At 42.3% G+C, this 21949-nt stretch overlaps 1 protein-coding gene across 2 annotated transcripts in view; it reads right to left on the bottom strand.

Moving 5' to 3' along the window:
- Positions 1-3141: 3141 nt before the first annotated feature.
- LOC119653159 (neuropeptide F receptor) overlaps positions 3142-21949 on the bottom strand; it is a 276920-nt gene continuing 258112 nt past the window's right edge. For both annotated transcript variants that reach the window (XM_038057700.1, XM_038057699.1), the window contains 4 exons: positions 4874-5143; positions 4607-4776; positions 3524-4319; positions 3142-3359 (listed from right to left, as the gene is read on the bottom strand). In XM_038057700.1, coding sequence (XP_037913628.1) covers positions 3537-4319; positions 4607-4776; positions 4874-5120 — 1200 coding nt within the window. In that variant the 5' untranslated portion in view covers positions 5121-5143 and the 3' untranslated portion in view covers positions 3142-3359; positions 3524-3536. The remainder of the gene's footprint in view (positions 3360-3523; positions 4320-4606; positions 4777-4873; positions 5144-21949) is intronic.

Consider the following 21949-nt stretch of genomic DNA (forward strand, 5'->3'; position numbering starts at 1 on the left):
ATCCTTTACGTGTAATCATACAAATATTCACGTATCCTTTTAGCCGATGAATGGATCCGCACTGGATTCTGAAAAACTAAACCAACAAAGGACTTGGCGTGCTGCAAAATCCCGTACCCAAGTGAGGCGATCGAAAGGGAAGATCCAGGACGAATCGTATCCTCAATCGATGCTTCTCCTTCCTGAGATATATTGTGAGGCACTACCTTCGAGGTTCCCTACCTGTCTTGGCATCCCTAACCCATTCAAGGATGCCCGTTTTTTAAAAGCGCGGGGTCAAACAGGAGGAAGCAAAAAGGGAGTCCTCAAAACAGGAGAAATTTAGCGGCAATTGAAGGTATTCTATTCAAATCAAGAATATAAAAAGAAACTAAAATGATACCAAAAGCAAAATAATATGAACGAAAATAAAGAATAATAATAGTTGGTGCAACAATCAATATTGGATCAGGGCCTTGAAGTGTGTTAGAGCACTTCATTCAAGACCGTAACGGTACACTTCAGGATTACAGTACCCCGTAGGAGCCAAAGTGGTTAGCATTTCGCTCACCCGAGATTATCTCCTTCATTTGACTCAGGTACTCATTCACAGCTGACTCTATCCAATTGAGAAAGTTGAAAATAATAATAATAATAATCGTTGGCACAACAAACCATATTGGATCAGGGCCTTGAAGTGTGTTAGAGCATTCAAGACCGTAACGGCACACTACAGTACACTGTAGGAGGCAATGTGAGATTATTACCCTGACTTGACTCAGGTACTCATTCACAGCTGAATCGTCTGGCATCCGACGTCAAATCACGATACAAATCCCACTGCCGCCAGCGTGATTTGAACCGTGACCTTCTAAACTAATGGAAAATTCGACCTGTGGGCCGCGTTTTAAAGGCCTCTAATCGACGCCAGGACGAATTTTTAAAGGAAACAATAACAGCTATCAAGAAATGCAAATTCCTGTTTCGCATGCATTTATGTTACAACCGTGATGTAATTTGTTTTTTTTCTTTAGATGTGCCCATTATAGAGCAGGTTTTTGTTCACAAATTCATCATAATTTTAAGTTAAGCTGGAGCCAATTTACCGCATCCAGCTTTGTATAACTTGGAGTCCTTCTGAAATAGTTTCACTTCACAAAAGTACAGTCTAGTTGAAAGGTCAATAAAGTTAGCTAACCGCATTGTTGGTCGTTACGTACAAGCACCCACTATGAAAGAAACTTTTCATTGTTCAAAAATGTCAAGCGATGACGGCTTTACGGTTTCTTACCAGGGCAGAGGCAAATCGTCAGACCCTGCCTCACCTCTGCTCTGGGAGCAGCGTAGCGGCTCGCAGATGTTGAATGCTCCTTTATATAATTCGTAGAAGACGACATGACTACGAATTATATTGAGCGGAAGTCCGCCTTATTGACTAGAGTGAGATCTTAAGTGAGCATCAAAAGAGGTGAGGCAGCGTCTGATGATTTGCCTCTGCTCTGGTAAGAAACCGCAAAGCCATCATCGCTTGACATTTTTGTAAAGTTTGGGTGCAAGCCTTAAGCGAGCGTTCCGTGGACCAGGAAAGAGGGAGTAAGTTGCTCCCCATTTGGTCCGGTTCAGCATTAAGTTGATGCGGACTTTGGACCCCATCATTCTCAAAAAAATACTTTCATTGTTCATTTTCATTACTCTAAGAACTCTCTTTATTCTCCAGATAAAAACGATTCTCTTCCTTCAAAAACCGATCTCCTGCAAATCGCAAATCAATCTCCTTGTTTGAAAGTTGAAAGTTACAAAAGGATCTCTTCGCCTGCGTCCAGCTGATCAGTGGCCAACCCCATCTGCCGGTCCATATTCCGCTAGTCCTGGTGCAGCAGAAGCGAGAACCACACTAAATTGCATTTCATTACAAGCACCATGCATATTCATTCCCACGAAGGCCAATCACTAGGTAATATGAGCTGTAGGTAATAGGGGCAAGTTTATAACAGTCAACAAATGTCGCCCAATGGCAAAACCGATCACGACGAGCCGACCCCGCTTGTGAACGGGACAAAGGCTGAAGAAAAAAAAAGATTTTTCGTTTGCACCATTCCAAAGTTATTAATAAATAAAACTGAGGAAGCTAAGGGGTGTTAAAATGGGAGAAAACAGAGAGAATATTATTACATATGACTGGATGCATTCTCCTGTCCGATTGATCTTGGAGCCGAGGACACTACACATTACAACGCTATTCACCACCAGCACCCGGTAGGCCCGACGACACCATCAATGCAACTCGGGCCAGGATGGCTGCATTATTTTTCGATTGACCACCACCCGCACGCTTGTTTTAGTCGCTAGTTAACTGGGGACTGTTCAGGTGTAACGGACAGACCGCCTGGAGCGAGTATTGCTGACATAAGAAATTCATCCGGCCATGGGAAATATCCGTTTACGGAAGCTGTCTGCGAGTTGAGCATTCACGGTCTTATCGATTTTTTTTCCTTCTAATTTATATTACACATAAGTTGTGTCAAAACTAAGAACATAATATTCATGGTGGCTCGAGCAGGCAGCATACATTTTTGTTCATCGTCCTTGACTGGAAAAATTAACATCGTTTCAAATTTGGAAAATACGTAATTTAATAAAGTCACTTTTCTCCACGTGAATAAATATCGAGCACATTTTTACTTGGTGCCTTTGAATAATGAAGAGTAAGTCTATCAACTCAAATGAAAAATCAACAAACCCTTTATTGTTCTCAACATTTTCCAAGAAAACAATGGAATTTACTTTAATGGAATTTACTTAACCAGAATTCAGTTGCGTGAATTGTTCCTTTAGATACAGAATAATTAGATTTCAGTTACAAAGGATATTGGAAGTATTAAGAAATCTTCAAATAACAACTTTTCCTTTGTATAAGATAATATGCGCAGTGCTTGTTTCGTTCCAGTCAAGGTACTGCATAACCGGGCGCCCGTACTCTGATCGAATGCGGAAACGCTTAATTCGCTTAGCAAAATTACTACATGTAGACAATATTTGAAGTAAATTCGACCCTAAGAAGGATAATTAGATAATCCTCCTTTAATCATCATTGGGAGCGTTTATCTACAGAATAAATACACCAACATGGATAAAATCGTATTAATATATTTATCACCTAAATCCAAGTTCCAACGTACATAATCGCTTTACGAATATTAAAATTTATATCTCAGACGGGAATTTCTTTCCATGAGCTTCATTATCCACTTAACATAAAGTCGCTTAGAGCTGGTAGGAATGATGCAAAGATGCCCTGCTTAGATTGACTTGTGGTTGCTTCTTTGAGCGAACGGTGACGACAGTCGATGAGCCAGTTGTGATCGATTGATGGGGATTACCTAACGGAGAAAGGAAAAGCAGATCAGTTGTGGGTTTTGCGTCGAATTTTGTCATCGTGAACAGATTCACTCGTTCCAAAGAATACCCGATTGAAATTTTAGAAAAATATAGTTGCAAAAAGCAGCTGCTCCACGTAAAATTCTATCGCAGAATTTATATTTACCTTTCCCCTTTAGTTATCGCATTAGGACGGTCAGCTCAGTCGATTTCCCATTGTCGGTAACGGTCGCATCTACTCCTTGCACATTAGTACTAACGAGTTTCCCAGGTGCTTGTGAGCACGATTCCCTGCCATGGTTGCATTTATCCTTTGAGGTCCCATTCAAATTTGCCGTTGAGTTCTGCGTTCCTCGGCATAAGAGGCTCCGAAACTCCTTCCGAAAATTCTCGTTAAGCCAACCGTAAAGTAGTGGGTTTGAACACGCTGAACTCATTCCCGTCATATGACAGATTGCATATCCCACGAGAAGTTGTTCCGTGACAGCGTGTTTTGCCAAATATATGTCGGCATACAAGTTGAAGAAATTGAGCGGCAGCCAAGAAATACCGAATATGAGGGCGATGCTAACCAAGAGACAGTTCGTTCGCTGCATTCGCCGTCCTCGTTCTGCTCGTCGTTCTGATGGCGGTTTGTTCACCAGCCCTACACTTGTTGGGATGCGGTTCTTCAGTTTCAGGTAGATGCGAAAGTAAGCGGCCGATACTATAAGAATTGGAAGTAAATACTGGATGCAAAGAGAGAACGCCGAGTAGTAGATGCGTCCATGCTCAATGGGCCAATCCTCTATGCAATACGCAATACTTCCAATCCCATATTTCGTCAACGGGATATCATAGGAAACAAGTCGCTTAATGAGGAACATAGGAGAAGCCAGTACTAGTGCCAGGATCCAGATTCCAGTCAATATTATCACAGCTCCCATAACTTGCAGGTTGTCACGGGTCGGATATACTATGACCTGTATGGAAAAGAAAGCAGAAGTCGACATGAGTCAATGAATCCATTCTACCTGCTCCAATAGTTTCCTCTCATTACGAGAAGCGAGCCTCAAATGGAAATTTATCGACTATCGGATCTAAAACTACGCAATTATGATTCACTTCAGTTTGATTCACGCTTCATTCAACTTCTGCGGAAATATCTCATTCGAAACCATTCACCAGAAGCGAATTCCCTGAAATTCACTTTCTTTACATTCGGTTATGGGAAACATTCTTTCAGCCCATGAATTTCGCTGTAGCCTACCTGGTATCTGTCCAATGCAATTGCGGTGATCGAAATCGTGGAGACAAAAATGCTCGTCGCCTGCAATGTCCCAATCATTTTGCATACAAAAGCGTATTTACCGAGAGGCCAGTATTTCGTAAGAATCTCCATCAAAGTCAGGGGCATCGTAACGAGGCAGAGCAGCAAATCTGAAAGATTCAACTTGAATAGTTCACTGCACTCTGAGCGCAAATGACTCAGCACTAAGCAGAACTTAAGGTCATTTGGAGAAAGTACCGCACCTACCTGACACTGCCAAATTCAATATAAACATGTTCCGGGCTATCCGCATAGCTGGCTTCCTTAGAACTGCAATAACCACAAGAATGTTCCCCGCTGCGCCGAATGTTATCAAGATAGTGTAAACTATGATGAGCACGTTGAAGGCTGGGTTCGGGATTTTTTTATTTTGCGAAAATTGTTCGATGAGGTTTTGATCCACTTGTTTGCTGGCATTTATTATGTTGGACGCATTTACTTCTGTCGGATCCATTTTCGGTAAAAAGTCACTGTACACTGTAATAGAGAAGAAAAAATATTTTGGTGGAGAATGATACCAATCTGCACACAATTTAACATCATGTTTAGAGGAATGTAGGGTAATAAAAGATGGGTTAAGATAGTAGGTCCATTTATGTTCTTTGACTGTTACAGGTGAATTTGCCAAAACCAAACGAAGTTTCTGAGAATTTCCATCTATATCGCAGAATCCCAATAATTCGAATGATCAAGGGACTGACGATTTGAACCCTGCATGTTATTTACGTAGCAAGTTGGTCTTAAACCCAGGAAAAGGAGGAGGGTCTGTGGCAACATACTTTGTACTACCCTCAGTAAAACAAAAATAAAATCCGGAGATCAGGGAAAGAGATAAATGGAGTTAAATTGGAGTAATTCCACTACGTTCGTTCCTACCTAATCTCTCTTGGTGACGGGTACGGCGACAGCCCGACCGAGGAAATGGCCCCTAAGCCCCGAAGAAATTCTAAAGCGTTCACCTCAGTTGATGCGGCACAACGGGTCCCGGCCTTGTCGAGAAATAAACATAGACAACGTCAGAATGAAAGCGCGTTACTTCGATCAAAACAAATACGTATCTGTACGCGAAATATTGACACCCTCACTGGAAACACTGAGCAACTCGTCAGAGCTCTTCGAAAAAGTCGCACTGACATCTGCGCTCTTCAACAAACTCATTGATCTGGTGCCAAAAGCTGCGATATAAAATGCAAAGGCGGTAAAAACCGCTATAAATTTCTCTATTTTGGTAGCCCACTCACTCAATACGGCGTTCCTATTACCATCTTGGAGGGTTTCCCATTAAAGAAGTCGAATGGTTTGATGACCGGCTGATGAAGCTCACCATAATATCAGCTGACCGCATTATTCTTCTTCACCGCAGCACCACAAGTAGATCGACGTGATATCGAGAAAGATGCGTTTTGGCAACTTCTTCATGCAAAGATCTACAATGACTACATAGTCATTGCAGGTGACCTTAATGGTCATGTGGATGAAAAGGCAGACGGCAACAGCTGCCATGGGGCAAATGGTTTGGAGCCGAGTCGAGTTTTTACTTGGGAATACATGGATATATTCCTATATTTTATAGTGGGAACAGTAAACTTCAAATTCAACTGTATTCTCATAAAATGCCGACATTTAACCACATTCACTGATTGCAAAGCCGTTCCCTGTGGGATCACGCACTTCAACATCGGCCGTGGATGGGCGTTTCTCGGATAAAGCCAACGATAAAAAAACGCGAGGAACGCACTGGCCTGCGCGTATTAAATGATGGCAATTTCGTGAGAAGAAAGAAGAAATGATTTCACTTGTGCGATTAACAACCATTACGAGTGTGGAAGAATTGTAGAACCAAGCTGTAGACACGATCCATAAACCACCTCTCCCTCCCTGGAGATCACCAAGAACAGTACTTTGCTTACCCACCAACGAGTCGCGACGAATAGATGACAGGAATATTTCGAAATTTCAACAGAAGAAAAAAAAGTGAAGTGACGGCGGCTTTACGGTTTCTTACCAGGACAGAGGCAAATCGTCAGACGCTGCCTCACCTCTGCCCTGGGAGCAGCGTGACCGTAGCGGCTCAGCCATGGCCAGCTTTGGTCAGCAAGGCGGATTTGCGCTCAATATAATTCGTAGGCATGTCGTGTTTTACGAATTATATAAAGGAGCATTCAACATCTGCGAGCCGCTACGGTCACGCTGCTCCCAGGGCAGAGGTGAGGCAGCGTCTGACGATTTGCCTCTGTCCTGGTAAGAAACCGTAAAGCCGCCGTCACTTCACTTTTTTTAAAAAAGTTTGGGTGCAAGCCCAGCGAGGGGTCCGTGGACCAGAAAAGAAGGAGTAAGTTGCTCCTCAATTGGTCCGGTCCTGCATTAAGTTGATGCGGACTTAGGACCCCTCTTCATTCTCAAAACGAATATTTCAGCCATGGCCAGCTTTGGTCAGCAAGGCGGATTTGCGCTCAATATAATTCGTAGGCATGTCGTGTTTTACGAATTATATAAAGGAGCATTCAACATCTGCGAGCCGCTACGGTCACGCTGCTCCCAGGGCAGAGGTGAGGCAGCGTCTGACGATTTGCCTCTGTCCTGGTAAGAAACCGTAAAGCCGCCGTCACTTCACTTTTTTTAAAAAAGTTTGGGTGCAAGCCCAGCGAGGGGTCCGTGGACCAGAAAAGAAGGAGTAAGTTGCTCCTCAATTGGTCCGGTCCTGCATTAAGTTGATGCGGACTTAGGACCCCTCTTCATTCTCAAAACGAATATTTCAACAGAAGAATTTGTTCGTTCCAACTTTGGCAGCATTGCCACTGTAGCTTAGGTAATTCTTGAATGAGGTTATTGAGGAAGGTAGAATACCATCTGGCCGGCAAGAAAGTACCTCAGTTCCAGTATGGAAGAAGAAAGATAGTTCAGCAAAATGGTCAAATTACCGTCGGATCCGATTACTGCTCGAAACCATGAAGATTTTTGAACGTACTGTTAACAACCGCATTCCTGAAATCGTTGAAACAACCGTGAATCAAGCCAGGTTTGTCAAGAACTGCGCAAATAGTGACGCATTACACGCAGGTACTTATGGAGAAACAATCGCTTCTTGTCTCTGTTGGAGTTCTCCAAGGAAGCGCTCTTTCACCACTCCTCTTTGTTCTTGTTATGGACACTGTCACACGGGACATCCAATGCCCAGCGTCCTATATACGGCTGGTCTTGAGAATGATCGCCTCAAGTAAAACGGTTTCAAATCGAATCTGAATTAAACTGGATTTTGGACTACCGATCTCCATAAAACAGGCACTATCATTGTCAATGACATGACCCGGGTCAATGCTATCAGCCAATGGAGAACTACGTTATGAAATTATTTCATGTATTTGTACAACCAGGCTGAAATAGCGTTGGACAAAAAGTTTTCTTTGTGATCGACGTTCAAACGAACATCTCAAATCTAAAATTTACTGCAGGTGCTATGATTGTGAATGGTGCTGACTATAAAAGACAATGAACGGCGTCTTGCGGTAATGGAGACGAAAATGTTGTGTGTGACTAGTAACATAGCACCCCTCGGTCACATCCAACGCAAAGATTTCCGCGATCAATTGAGAGATGCCTGCGGTGGTATGGTCACGTAATTCGCACTAACGAGAATTTATTTGCCAAGATTGGTCTTAGCATCGGAATCGATGGTAAGCGACCAAAATGGCCACGGAAACAACGGTATTTTGATACACTGGATGGAGATTTCAAAGCGTCGTTATTGCATCCAGATCAGGACTTTGATAGAACAAAATGCTGTAACCGATCAAGACGAGCCGATCCCCGTTTTGGTATGAGACAACGGCTGAAGCAAAAGAAGAAGAAGAAGTGACTGACGATTTGGTACGTAATATCGGGATTACCAATTAACAGAAGTGTAAAATAAAGAACTCTGGCCCTGGCAGATATGCATGAATGCGGGACATACGAAAAATCGATGTACGAATTATCAGGATTCCACTGTCTATTGAATCCAAATAATGAATAGAACATAGCAGCAATTTCTGAAAGCCTTTAGAAGAAAATAAGCGTTAAAATGTTATAACTGTGCGGCACGCAATTATGCTCTACACGAGGTAAGATAGATTACGGCAATGTGGTCGAAATTAAAACAACTATTTATAATGCCTTTGCAGCCGGTGCTTTAATGGTGGCAAATCACAAGAAAATAAAGGGTCAGAGAGCTGATCCCATAGCACCAAGTGCAAGTGCAATGAGTGTATCAGAGCCGCATACTCCCAGATATTAAAAATAAGGAGTTATAAAGGATAACCGAAAAATATGAGTAAACTGTGTAGTTTTCAAGTTCTTGGCATGAAATATTTCGAAATCTTGCCAATGCAGTATTCGATTCTATTCGATTCTTGGAACCAAAGGTCTATTTTTTAAAGTGGACATAAACTTTTGTCACAACCGAAAAATCAGCTTTTTCTCAAAAGTTTAATATTTTTAGTTCAAATTACTATACATGAAAATTGGTGTACTGAGGTTTTCCAAAATGCTGCCGACTATCGTTTTCGAACTTATTAGTGTTATGACTCCCTTTTCATTTGGCTAGCTTTGGACCGGGAAAATGATTTTGGCTTTGTAAATGATAACTCTTAACTAAGACGATTCTTTGCAACGCCGTACATGCCTGCCCCCTCCCCGTTGCACTGGAGAAGAATACATATCTGGGTACGCTGCGATTAGACCGCAATTTGGTCAATAAGATGAGGTAGCTCGTACCGGCGATGTCTTCCATACCCACCGAAAAAGTCGATGAGATCGCAATTCACCCCGTCATCTTTCTACGTGTTCATCGACCTATTCTTGCGCGTATGCAACGTTCTTATCATCTATTTACAAATCTCCCCCTCTTACCGTTCATCGTTTGCGGTAAAGGATAGATGGACCGCTTTGCATGTGCGTATCTTCTCGTCTGCCAAAATTTTAATCGCTTCATCATCTGAATTGATGAGTGTTATATGAGATCGACAGTGCATTTCACCAAACTGGAGCTGCATACAGCAAGAACGAGCTCACCAACCTAGCAATAAGTAGTCTACAAAGATACCACCGCCAGCGACAAACAGTCCTTCTGAATTTTGTAGCGACCTTAAGGGCCTTACTTGGTATACTGTCCAGACCCGGAGTCTTACTGATGAATTCGTATTCTATACTCTTTTTACAGCTGGAATTGCCACTGCAACCTGTCAGCGCCCTTTCTCTTTTTGCGGAAATACTCTCTGGATGATTTTCAACAAATAGTTGGCACGGGTGAAACTATCTCTAAGCTCAGAATTCCATAGGCGCTAGTTCAGGTCCACCTCCCGGTAGGGCTCCTTAAAAGATTTTCACTTGCCCCCCGCTTGACGACCAACTTATATATGGGCAAAGTGATTTGATATTCGGGGACGTTCGGAAATTATAGTGTTAAACACGTGCCGTCACATGCCAGATTTATGTCGATAGCCGTAATAAAACGCGTATTTATCAGTCCGAATGGTATTCGAATGACTTCGTTAAAAGAACAGGAATTGAAGCCAAGGCTGTACATGCGTTTTTTGAAGAAACCTAAGGTTTATGAACTAGGTATAGCATTAATGGTCGGTTAAGGGTTTATGGCTAAAAATCGCATTCTACTTTTTAAATGCGTGTTTCTCGAAACTGCGTGTTGAAAATCGGCTGCCACCATAGCTTGTTAGCTTATTTAGAACATATTTCTACGGTGTGCAAACTAGGATAATTGCGATCCATTCCGTAATTTTTTTTTATTCATTAAATTAAAAAGTTTAACGCGGCACCAAAAATTTAGCTTTTCATATTTTTTAATAATCCTAGTTTGTGGACTGTAGTTAAGTCTGTACGTTAAAATGCCGTTTACTTTTTTTTCTTTAAGCTGGCCGCAGCGCCCTCTAGTGTGGTAGCAGAAAAACACCTTTTTTTCGGAGATGGGTGTATAAATTGCTCTGTATTTCAATAGTCAACTATGCGATCGGGCGGGAAAAATTATTAGGCACGATCGAAATATTAGTAAATCTACGGTGAAAAATTCGTATTTGTTTCTTTATCCAGTTCTTCACCAAAAAATTCTAAAAAAGCGAAAAAAAAAAACGTCCTTCACACGGGATAAATAATTGATGTGCTGGTGATTAGTCCGAAAAAATGAACATAAGCATTCACAAATGTTAAATTACGCATTGATTAATTACCAATTACTTCCTTTTCTCGCTCTTGTTTATCGAAAATCAAAAAGCTGTCAACAACAAATATTTTTGAATAAATCAAATTCAGAGAAGTTAGCCCACCCAAATTTCATTGGCTGAATTCATCGATGCTAGAATTTATGGAATTGAATTGCTTTACATTAGATTAGATTTTTGTTACGAATGTTTAGTTTTCGTTTTCCTCTAAAAAGGGTATGCAACGCAATCTAGGCGCCATCGTTGCAAGTTCGCTGAAATGTGTTTTAGCTTGCTTCGCAATTCCCCAATAAACCTGCACTCCTTCTACACTATTCTGCGGTATAGATCTCGGAGGCGACCTATTTCGCAAGCATCCTCGACAAGCGTCCATCGCTATAATGTACTAAATGATACCAAATTCGGTGCCACCATTAGAAGAAGCAAATTCAGTGAATAATAAATTTGTTGATGTTTGTCCTTAGTCCAAATAAAGAACCTTTTTACGAAAATCCATGGCTCGGTGAGATGCCAAACTGAATCGTCAACGTAGTCGAAGGGGTTAAAGGAAAGATTTGATGGTCCATTGAGTGCTTTGCAAGCAAATATCCCTCCAATAGTCGCACTCAACACGAATAACTTTTTGACAATATTAACTATCGCCCCCCTAATACAGTAGTAGGGTTCGAGGCAATACATTTGTGGTATCCTAAGTAAAATTAAAGTAAAATGCTATGCCGCGCCACATAAATCCATGTATCTACACTGACTGTTATTATTCCTATGTGGGGAACTTTCAAAAGCCCTTCGGCGCTCTGCAAGAAAACAATTGTGTGGTGCTAAAAGTTGCGGTAAGGACAGTTTCTTTATCTTGGTAGTCTAGGCGTCCAACATGGTGACGGCAATGCAATCACTGAGGGTTTTCAGGGAGTTATTAGAGGAGAGGAGCTTCTCTAATTTAACTGCACCCTTCATTCCCTCACCACATACGTACTACAGACAAAGCAAACCGAAGCCGAAAAAGGCGGCTTCTAGTAACTACTCCATGCTTCGTGCCTGCTGATGAGTTTATCGCAGTATTATGAGTGATCTTAATGGTCATTTCGACGAAAAGACAAATAGCGGCAAGTATTTTGCAGAGGAAAGCTTTGGAACACATAATAATGGTGTCAACGCATTATCGATTTAACCGACATTCATGACCTTGTTAACGCAAAGTTTATCTCATCTTCTACCACTTTATAACGGGCACATAAAAATGCAAACCGGCTATATTTTTCCACCGGCGCTAACAAAATTCCCCCTGAAAGCATCGCACATCACCATTAGCCAATTAACTCAACTCACTGAGTAAGAATAACCAGTTGCCGAGGAGAACCTCCGCGTGGTGGCACCGGGAAACGCTGGCCGTGATGTAGAAGGGGAATGCTTTAAGGTTTAATTAGTTCAATAAGATCCGAGCCGGCACGGGAATTTATCTTAAGTGGCTTCGGTCACGAAATCTTACCAGATAGATATCTCTATATATATCCATGAGAACCAGGGTATCCCTCTCAATTAATATGTCTCAGAAGAATTCCTGGTCCATGTACTTCAGCACGGTTGCAGCGATTGGCCCCTAGTAGGGATTTCATGGGCATTGTGGCTAGGTCCAAGCGGACAAAGAGACCTTCCGGCCTCCTCAAACGCGGAGTTGCGTTTCAGCTCGAGTGCCGTACTCCTTAATTTGGTAGAGATTTAGGTATGTCTTCCACTATAAATGCTCAGCGATATACCCGCTATGACAAGCAGCAGTAGTGCTTGTAATTGTGGTCATTCCTTGTTTTAAGAAAGCCGTGTGGTTAATTCTACTTGATAGGTGCTCACGTAAAACCATCAAGGACATAATATTTCTTTGGGGCTAACAAGCTGCCTAGCATTAGAGCTACTGATGGCAGCTTAGTGCTCATCAATATATTTTGGCGAGCTTTTCAAGTTAGCTGTCACTCGATAGGAAAGGTAGCCGCACTGCCAAACAACAAATGGATCAAGAAAGCCGGTAGTGTTGATATTCGGGGTCAAAAAGGCCTCTGTGATCGAGTGCCGACACGAACCCAACGTATAACTATGAAGTTTGTTACGCACATTTTGAAGATAACCCCTTAATCCACTGCTGGCCGCAACATCGTGCCAATATGTGATTCTGAATTTTAGTGGATTAGAAGCATCTTTATTTATTTCCCTTATTAATTTCCTCGACAATATTCGAGGTTTTCGCCTAGCTCTGCGTTTTCGGTTGAGAGTAGTCGATGTGAAGATGTATTTTGACCATCCTGGAGAAAATTTTATAAATAAACAAATTAAATGTTAAAACTAGTGGTGGTTCTGAGGAAAATTCGACGGGGTGTGAGAACGAGACAGGTGCAGGATGCACATGCTGCTTTCTAGCAGTGGACACCTCATCCCCTAAAGTGACCGGATATTTTAAAACTAAGCTATGTTTCTGTAACGTGCCCGAACATTGGAGCCAGCAGCGCCAGTTGTGGTATAGTAGATATGGTTGAGGAAAACCAGGTAGGATTATATAGATACGGTTGCCATTCACCCTTTGGTGGGGTATAGCGCGTCAACTAAACCTATACGCCATCGTTCGCGCTTACCTGTAATGCTCTTTTGCGTGCCCTCTCCCCACCCGACTTGCCCAGACGCTTGCACTTCCCCCTCTACTATTCTGCGTCAAGTGCTCTTAGGGCGACTCACTTGTCGGATATCCTAGAAGAGTGTATTCCACTGCATGGCATAGCCGGAAATACAATTGTCGTCCCTTCTTAATGTGTGACCTATTCACTGCCACTTTCGATTACAGTGCGTAGCCTATGTGTCGACCAAGTTCTCCGTTTTAGATAATGTTAGGTCAGGACACTCCGATGACAGACAGGTATTGATGAAAGTTTGGAACTTTTGTTTAACACTGGAGTTCACTTTCTATGGGCTTCTCACATAAAGGAACACCGGAAGAAATATTGAGGCAACTGCATTTCCAGATTTTAGACAGGGCAGCGAAAGCGGTTCTAGCGCTGTTAATAGGTCGGCCAACATCCAGTTCGGAACCTCCGTTGGAAAAAACCACGCTTCCTAACTATACAAATTGATGGACGCTTGGTGTTTGCCTTTACTCGAAACCTACTTGCCTCTCTTTCAAAATCCAGAGCCATTTGCCCAAGGTTCACGACCCGATTAGAGCAAAGAGATGTGATCATCGCATCGCAATGTCGCTCTGATAATAATTGTTAGCTTTTCCGGAGTGCTCCTCTTCTGCAGAGTACTCCAGATACACTTCCTTTTCACGATTTGGAAAGTTTTCTCGAAATCGATAAAGAGTAGGTCCAGCGAAGGTCTAAACTCCGCGCACTGTTCCAAAATGATCCGTAGGGTATTGATGTAGTCAATACAAGAGGATTCAGAGCAAAAAATCCTGCTCTCTGTCGGTGAAGATTTCAAGATATTATTTGATGCGTTCCAGGATTATTTTAGCTATACCCAGACTCCCCTCCAATCATCACACCCAGAACAGGCCCCCTTCTTTGGGAACTTGACGATCATGCCCTACTTCCAATCTCTTGGAAAGGTCTGGGATTCCCAAGATTTCCATACGGGGGGAAGCAGCTGATCTGCAGTAACTCCATGAGAAGCGGTAAACAACTCTGCGGGCAGAAAGTCAAGCCCAATGGGTTTATCCCATTTGAGTGCATTGATGAAATGATTTCTCTTCTACTTAGAGTATCAGTCCACATCTGTATGTTACGCTGACTAGCCATTCCATTACAATCGACTGTGAACTGAGTGCTTGTGATTTTCTCCTATAATTTGCCCAATTATTATTGATTGCCATTAACATTTCCTCGGGTCTGTAAAATAATAAAGTGGTTGTGTTTTTTTAATGATCTTTTTGGTTATTTCAGTTTGAAAGTTGCAGTCGGAATAGTGACAATAACGGTCTCACCAACTTTACGGTTTCCGCGGGCCTTACTGTCTGGATTTTTATCTTGCATATAGATATGTGTGTCCGGATAGCTGAGTAGATAGAGCACAAGGCTGTCGTATGGAAGGTCGCGGTTCAAATCTCACTGGTGACAGTGGAATTTGTATCGTGATTTGAAGTCGGATACCAGTCGACTAAGTTGTGAATGAGTACCTGAGTCAAATCATGGTAATAATCGCGGGTGAGCGCAATGCTGACCACATTGCCTTCTACAGTGTACTGTTGTAGTATACCGCTATGGTCCTGAAGGAAGTGCTGTAACAGAATTCAAGGCCCTGACCCAATATGGGTTCTTGCGCCAACGATTATTATCATTATTATATAGATATCTTTTTTGTACAGGGGAGCCTTCGAACTTGGCAAATTGCCAAGAGACTTATATCGGGTTTTTTTTCACCATTTTCCGGCAACTTATTGTAGAATTAGTTTTTTGTTTCTTACTGTTTCTCTGCCCTGTCTGTAAACCATTATCCCCTGCAGTGGCCATTAGATTTACGTTATTTTTGTTAGTTTGAAAGATTGTTCTTTTGTTCATTTTTCCAATCTATATATTGTTGTTACCTATTTCTTACAAGACAATGCGAAAGCATCTGCCTTTCAATCACTAAGCCGTCGGTACAAAGTTAGTGGAAATCTAACTCATTCAAACATCCAAATTAATATTTTCTGCCCTCTTGGGCGTGCAATTAGGTTTTAATCGACACATTTGATCTGTGCATAATCGTTCCCCTGCTATTTGCATATTTGTAATTTATTGATTCTTAATTTTCTGAATGTAGCGTCACTCCCAATTTATGATATCCGATACGTGCAGTGTAACGAACATGAATCGGCACGCCCTAAGTTTTCCGATTGCGACAGTTACTGCGGGAGACCTTACCATATCAAATGCCTAGGTATTCTTACAGTATTTTTAGAGATTCGAGCAAAATTTGCCAACAACATGTCTTATCGCTGCAACACCTGCCATGGCTCCACGTTGTTAGATCCGATACAGCTGCTTAATAAAAGGTCTATGACCTTGGCAGCCATTTAGCGCGTCATTGAGGCTTCTACTTTGACACCAGAGTCGAATGGAGTAACTCTACTGCGGTATTAACTATATGTTCAACAGTTTCTAGGTCGCCTTCTGTCAAGGATGTGTTAACCAAGCCTAGCTATTCAACACAATCACCAAATTTGACCAAAAACATGAATCGCAACACTGGTGCAGTGCCGAAAATGCCACGATCTACTAAGTTGTCACTATCTAAGTATTCTCGCCGGCATAGGAATTCTTTCGCCAGTGTAGCCTCATTATCTTCTCAATTTGAGTTGATTTTTTCTGCAATGCCTTCCTACATCAGGATTACTTCAACTGGCTCTACATTCCTGATTCAGCAGCCCCTATGCAACGAGTTACGGTCCAACTCTAATCCTGTCTCGCTCCATCGTGTATCCAACGGGACAATATCCATAGCCATCTCAGTAGGTCACGAATCGTAACGCAGCCGCTCCCCTTCGCTCCACTTCTCGCCGCTACTATATACCCTAACACTTCATCCACCCATACCAGCGGCCCCCGGCTAAAGGTAATGTCCCCTTAAACAGCCCACCTAAACAGCTTTTTATCTCCAGGCTAGCGTTTGCAACTTCTACAGACGATGTACTGCAGCTCATAAAGAGCCAAATTGGTTTCCTTTCTCCTCTGTCCTGCATCAAACTGATAAAAGAAAACAAAACCGACCGGGTGATTGCGTCTTTCAAGGCAACTGATCCTTACGAACTTGTCGTCCTCGGTAAACCCTCTCTCTGGCCTGAAGGTGCATTCATCAACCCCAAAAAGCGCCCCCATTCGCGGCTAAATTTCAGGATAACTCGTCCGACTCGCCGAGCAATATAACTGGATCCATGTTTACTGTCCGTCAGTTTTATCAGAATGTTAGGGGTATAAGAACCAAGCCGGGAGCCTTCAATTTATTCACGCTGGCTAAGCAACGCTATGCCATCTGTATCTCCGAAACCTGGCTGGACGATGTAATATTAAACTTTGAGCTCCCAGAAGGTTACTCCACTTTCCGTTGTGACAGGGATTTGGATGCATCTCGTAAATCCACCGGCGGTGAAGTCCTAATTGCAATAAAAGATACACATGCCCTCCGTGTCTGCCCGCCCAACTTCCTCCCGTTAATTGTATCTTATATATACTCCCCTGTGTTTACCCTTCTCATCTGCATGAAGAATTGTTTGGCAGTTTGTCTCAACTTCTTACTCTCAAATTCCCTTCTTTCCCTTTCCTCCTTTGCGGAGATTTTAACCTCCCCACGCTCCACTGGCCTAACCATCATAGCCTTCTAATTCCTTCCAACAACCTCTCCCATTCTTCCCTTCTACTTTCTTTGTTTATGAACATTTGCTCTGCCGTAAATTTCAATACCACCAAAAACTCCTTGGGTTGCACTCTCAATTTCTTTCTTTCCAACCTCCCGAACGCCACTTCCCTTTATTTCCTTGCACATCGCCGTATGTCAAAACCGACGCTCACTAGCCCCACTTGAATTTGAAGGAGAGCTCCCTCGTTCAAACTCCAAAACCGAATGTAAATCTACTAAGTGCCACTGCCGCAAAGCCAACTTCGACGGTCTTAACTCAACTTCAGCGTTTATCAACTGAGTTCATATATTAAGTAACTCAAAGTGTGATCAAGCTCTAAGCCCCTTTTACGTTCGTACCCAACTTGGTTAACAACGGAGATTCTTAATACTGCGGAAGAAGTTTCGGGTCTTTAAGAACGAGATATCCACTCCACTGTGAATTCAATGATTAAAAAACGCATAAAAGGTACTTATTGACGGACCTGGCCCGATGGGCCTCCTAACCTCTTCCTTCTTAACTGTAGAAAAAACACTGAGTATAATCTACAACAAAAGTCTAGAAGAATGCTACTTTCCCCATCTCTGGAAAGAGGAAACCCTCCTTTTGCTGTGTACTACCGCTCCATCTCTCTTCTCTCCTTTTGCGCCAAAATCCTCGAAAGATACGTCAGCGACTGGTTTACCGTGCACTTCGGTCACCTTTGACAACGGTCAAAGAGCAGCATAGTTTCGTGAAACATAGATGTACGGCTTGAAACCATCTGGTCTTTACTAACTTCGTTGCTAAATTCTTTAATTCACGACAGGAGGTACGTGTTTTTTATATTAATTTCGCCAAACACTTTGACACCGTTGACCATAAGATTCTCTTTTCTAAACTTCCCTCCCTCAATCATCTCGTAGCTTTCCTCCTATCTTTCATACCGTTCCTGCGTGCATCTTTTTATGGTTACTCATCTCGTTTTTTCTGTCTTTCCACTGGTGTTCCCCAAGGTTTCTATACTTGGCCCCCTACTCTTTCTGTTTTTTATCAATGACCTCGCCTCTACCCTCACCTGCCCTAAATGTCAGCAAATGCAACTGGATGTACTTTTCGCTTTCGCCCCTCGAGAAGCTTGATATTTACTTTCACTCCCCGATCCCGAGGTTATGTCGGTCCTACAACAGCTTGTGTGCTTTGGCTCTGTCTCCTTCTTTAGTTTTCAGCGTCAGGTAAGCCATTAACTTGCTCCTCCTCTGAGGACAATATGTAATAAAGAATTTGCTTTCTGTATATTGTTTTCATTAAATAAATAAATGAATAAATAAATAAGTTTTGCGACCACATGTAAGCCCTTTCGTGATACAGTTCTAAAATAATTCCGATCTGAGGCATCTTCCACTTGCCTGACCAACGCAATAGCAAATTCTCTTTTGTTACGCATACAATACGCTGGACTTCTCGGCATTTCTCTCGGTATCGGAGTTCGAGTGCGTCTCGACCGGCATCACTTGCATCGGTTAGTAGAGCTCTCCACCCTTTTCGTTCATCGATCCGCTTTCACGATTGCGCAGTTAGCCAGATTAGATGACGCCCGTTCCGAGAAAAGAGCATTTTTGATCGGTATTCTGAAGCTGGTTACTCAGCTTGTCAGCCATCTGATTAGAAAGATGGCCCCTCTATTGTCGCTCCACAACTGGACCATACAGGCAGTCGATGTTGAACTTGGGGAATTGCAGTCCCCCACCTAGAAATGGCGTCTGCTACCACTTGGCTCTATCATTAAACAGCCTCTTTCTTCTATCCAATTTCAAAGTTACCAGCAAATGCCAACTAATTATGGGCACCTCGCATTAATTTCCATTTCTGCCTCTTTCCCTAGAAACTTAACAATCGCACACTTGAAAACAAATTTTCTTAGTGCATATGTACGTAAGGATATATGTTTATATACACATATCCTTCAATCTCAGCTAGACCACTCCTTTTGGAATAATTTGTAAACTTGCAGATAAAAATTATAGCAAACTTTACTAACATCTTTCCGGCTCCTAATCAATTTCCTAATTGGAAGCAGCATTAATCCATCTACCAGATCCTGAGACAATGAAAGTGAGATAACAGGAAATGGAAAATTGAGGCTACGGAAATGGGCGAAATGGGAAATTGAGCTTTGGATTTAGAAAGCAGAAAATGTATGTATGCTCGAAACGGAGCCACCTAAAAGCGCGCGGTTAACCATATCCTTCCTAGTGCACGCCAAACATTCTCACACCTCACGAACAAAGAAAACACGACACTGAAATCCACTTTTCGAACATGAGCCATCAAAGAAAATTTTAGATTCCTTCCACCAGCAAATCGCAAATTGAAGATTAAAAGCACGAAGCTCGAATAATGGGGAGCGGTAATGGATTATTTTCCAGGACATTGTTTCCTTAATTATCACCTCAAAAACATCAAAATAGCATTACAAAGTGCGTGCCGCAATAATGCGGGTATTCCGCTCAACAGCAGGCCGCTTCCTCCAATTAGGGGTAAAAATTTACGACCAACTTACTTCCACCGCGGAACTTAGTTGTGAACTGCTTCCTTTCGTGCCAAATGTGCCACCACAAATCTGATGACAAAAGGCGACCTAAACTTGGAATTAAATTTTAATGAAGCAAAGTGAAGTCATCAAGTTTAAGTTCCCACAACAGAAAGTGTCAAATATTTGAACAGCTTTGGTGAAAACTTCAAATGAATTGATGACAGGTCGTTAATCGATTTCCTGCAGAAATTTGTTTGCTTTGATTTGAGAGGGCACGGTGGGAACTGGCGTATCCCCAGGTAAATAAATATGCATTTTATTGTCTGTTCATTTATAAGAGCTATTGGCATTCCTTGACCTATTCAATCCAGGCGTAGGTACCAAAAGAAAACTAATTCTACTTAGATTAGATATGTTATGTACTGTTGAGTAATCCAAGATTACCCGATAAAGTGGAAGGAACATGAGTTAAAGATGACATGTCATGAATTTTAAACTAAAATAAATTAACCGAACTATGATAGAACTCCCTCTTATAGTTGTTTTCCTGTAGAGTGCATTTTTATGCTTGAACGATGCGGCTCGCAATTCTAAAGCGAGTATAGATTCTGTTGCGGCATTTAGTGAATAGGATCGCTTCCGTTTTTTCTTCCGCAAAGACCAGTCCAGCGGTCCCTAATCAAGCTTTAGCAGTAATTCAACATCTTCGAAATGCTTTGTTATCATAACCAGTGTATTGTCGTCGGCGACACGAACCACCGCGGCCTCCTTGGTAACCGGAAGATTAAGTACATCATAATAAATCGTGTTCCAAAGTAGTGGGTCCAGTATAAAGCCCTGTGGAACACCCGTGGAGACAACTCCTGGGGTCCATCATCGGTGTCACTCCAGAGCCTCCAGACCTGCTAACAATAGCAACAAGTTAGGTGGAAACATCAGATTCCAATCGACTGAATAGGATGAATTTCTCCCAAGCAGGATTACAACAACGCAGTATTGCTAGCACTCCCCTTTCCGTGAAGTGCATTTCAAGCTAACCCAGTAAGTAATCGGTTCGATTACCTAATTCACGCGTAAATGGTAATTACTTCCACCAGACTATAAAATAGAATATTCCAGCTCAGGGGCTATGCAATTAAAATAATCATGATCTCGGTAAGAAATTCAGGGGGCTTTCAGGGAAATTATAAAATATAGTATTATTCTACTATTAAACTCGCCATGTTACTTACATATCATACTGGTCCCAAACCCAGGCACTTTGTACTGTCCTCAATAAAACCAAACTAAAATACTGAGATCAGAAAAAAAGAGAGATAAAGAAAGTATCATCATCAACAACGGCGCAACAACTGGTATCCGGTCTAGGCCTGCCAGTTTCTGTAAGCTGAAGTAGACTCTGTTGGCTGCCAACAACCGTGAACGGATTTCATCCTCGTAGCTGTCATCCGTTGTGATCTTCGACCCTAGATAGGAGAACTTATCAACGGTCTCAAAGTTGTAGTCTCCTATCTTTATTCTTCCCGCTTGACCAGTGCGGTTTGATGTTATTGATTGGTTGGTTTTTGTTGCAGACGTTTCCATCATATATTTTGTCCTGCTTTCATTGATGTGCAGCTCGAGATCTAGCGCCGCCTGCTCGATCTAGATGAAGGCAGTTTGTACGTCTCGGCTCGTTCTCCCCGTGATGTCGATATCGTCAGCATAGACCAGTAGTCAGCATAGTCAGTCTTATCAATTTCGTCGGGATACCGAATTTTCTCATGGTCGTATAAATTTCACCCTGGTTATGCTATCATAGGCGGCTTTAAAGTCGATGCAAAAATGGTTCAACTGATGTCCATATTCCAACAATTTTTCTATCGCTTGCCGCACAGAGAAAATCTGTTATCTTGCTGATTTGCCTGGAGTGAAGCCTCTTCGGTATGGGCCAATGATATTCTCGGCTTATTGGGCTATTTGACCTAGCAAGATAGAGGAGAACCATCTATGGTACTCAGCAATGGGATACCTCATAAACTGCAGTACTGCGTGATATTTCTCTTTTTACGTATGGGACAGATAATGCCTCTTTGCCAATCGTCAGGCATTGATTCGCTGTCCCATACCTTGAGTACAATTTCATGAGCCACTTCGTGTAATTGTTCACCTCCATATTTAACCAACTCGGCTGTAATTCCATCGGCTCCTGGCGACTTATGATTTTT

This window comes from Hermetia illucens, chromosome 3 (genome assembly GCF_905115235.1).
Source record: "Hermetia illucens chromosome 3, iHerIll2.2.curated.20191125, whole genome shotgun sequence".
NCBI lineage: Eukaryota > Metazoa > Arthropoda > Insecta > Diptera > Stratiomyidae > Hermetia > Hermetia illucens.